This window comes from Hippoglossus stenolepis, chromosome 23, assembly GCF_022539355.2.
Source record: "Hippoglossus stenolepis isolate QCI-W04-F060 chromosome 23, HSTE1.2, whole genome shotgun sequence".
Taxonomy (NCBI): Eukaryota; Metazoa; Chordata; class Actinopteri; order Pleuronectiformes; family Pleuronectidae; genus Hippoglossus; species Hippoglossus stenolepis.
The window spans coordinates 17,104,249-17,105,931 of record NC_061505.1 but is presented as its reverse complement, the minus strand read 5'-3'; the positions used below and the strand labels follow the sequence as shown (position 1 = coordinate 17,105,931).

Genomic DNA, 1,683 nt, shown 5'->3' with positions numbered 1-1,683 from the left:
TGTGCAGCTGAGAGTCACAGAGCCTCCTGGCTGGATGCTCTCAGACTGATGCACCAGAGCCTGGATGTTCAACCCTGAACCTTTCACACTGACAGTGATGCTCTCCATAAATTGAAACATCATTGAAAAGCTATTAGCACAGTAGTAAGTAGCTGAGTCGGAACTACGCAGATCTCTTATCTTCAAATGAGTTCTGCCGATTTCAGTATCCAGTGCGAAGCGTGGGTCGTTCTTGAAATCGTCGTGAAAGGTTCCGCTTGTTTTGTACTTGTAAAAGGTCGAGATGAGCCTCGGCATCTGACCCAGAGTGTGTTTGTACCAGTAAAACCTTGCCACCACATCGTTGTCATATAAACATTGCAAAGATACACTTTCACCAGCATGAGCTGATATATAACCCGTCTGTTGACCAACAGATGAGGACAGATTGGTCATCTGAGCTGAAAGAACAGTAGAGAAAAAGCAAACACAAGAAATTAAATATTTCATGTATATTCCAGGCTGACATATAGACTTCAAAATGTTTCTCCATCCTGAAATAATAATACAAAAATCTCCCCTGGTGCAAAGATGAGGACAATTTTAGACAAATCACCTGAAATGTAATTTCACTAAAATTACTTCATAAGATAGAATTCATAAGTGAAAATATTAGAAGCAATGACATGAGAAGAGACAATATAATACAGTAAAAGATAGAAATACATCTCACCCATTTTTCCTGACAACAAACACATCAGATAAAAAACAAACTGTGCAGGTCGGGTCATGTTCACAGTTTTGAGTCCTCGTAACCTTTTCACAGGCAAGACTGCATTTGCTTTGCTTACCAGAAATGAGCGGCCCAAACACAAAGGAAACGTGGTCACATGGGCACCTTAAGGTGTCAAGGGTCTTTTTTTTTTTTAATCTTGCATGAGGGGAAGTGTACAAAGAACGTACGTGATGGCAATACAGCTTTAAAACTCATGAATATAAATAACCAGTAATGTTCTTCCATTCATTCACAGGAGTCTCAGGTGCTGGTCTCAATCACGGCAAAGACATTCATAGAATCTCTTCCTCTTAAGCAAGTTGTCTTCAAATTAAAAACACAACAGTCATTTTTTTGAGGCAATGCTCTATTTTTGGCTGAATTACAGAGCTTTTATTTTGAAAAGTTGCAGTAAGTAAATCATTAAAACTTGGATACAAACCATACATCAGAATCAGAAGTATTTATTGCCAAGTAGGTTTACACCTACCTGGAATTTGCCTTGGTATATAGGTGCATACAAGGAACATAAAACATAAAAACACAATAAGTACTACACACATAAAAACAAAACAAATATAAAATAAAAAGATATATATAAAAAAAATAAAGTAAAAAGTAAAATGCAAAACAGGAGTCCAATGAGAATGTGCAATGTGATGTGTGTTAATGTAACACAGACTTGAGGCGTGGGGGCGGGATAAGAGTCCAAGTCAGGTGGGGGTCCCGGGCCTTGTTGATAAGGCCAACTGCAGCCGGGAAGAAGCTGGTCTTGTGGCGTGAGGTTTTGGTCCTGATGGACTGCAGCCTCCTGCCGGAGGGAAGTACCTTGAAGAGTTTGTGACCAGGGTGGGAAGGATCGGCCACAATCTTACCTGCACGCCTCAGGGTCCTAGAGGCAAACAGGTCCTGTAGAGATGGCAGATAGG

General features: G+C 40.3%; 1 gene segment (V, D, J or C); it reads right to left on the bottom strand.

Moving 5' to 3' along the window:
• The window catches only part of LOC124851388, a 1,110-nt gene extending 271 nt beyond the window's left edge, over nucleotides 1-839 (bottom strand). The window contains 2 exon segments of the V gene segment in view: nucleotides 6-440; nucleotides 713-839. Of these exon segments, the coding sequence occupies nucleotides 6-440; nucleotides 713-770 (493 nt within the window).
• Between the last annotated feature and the right edge of the window lie 844 nt (nucleotides 840-1,683).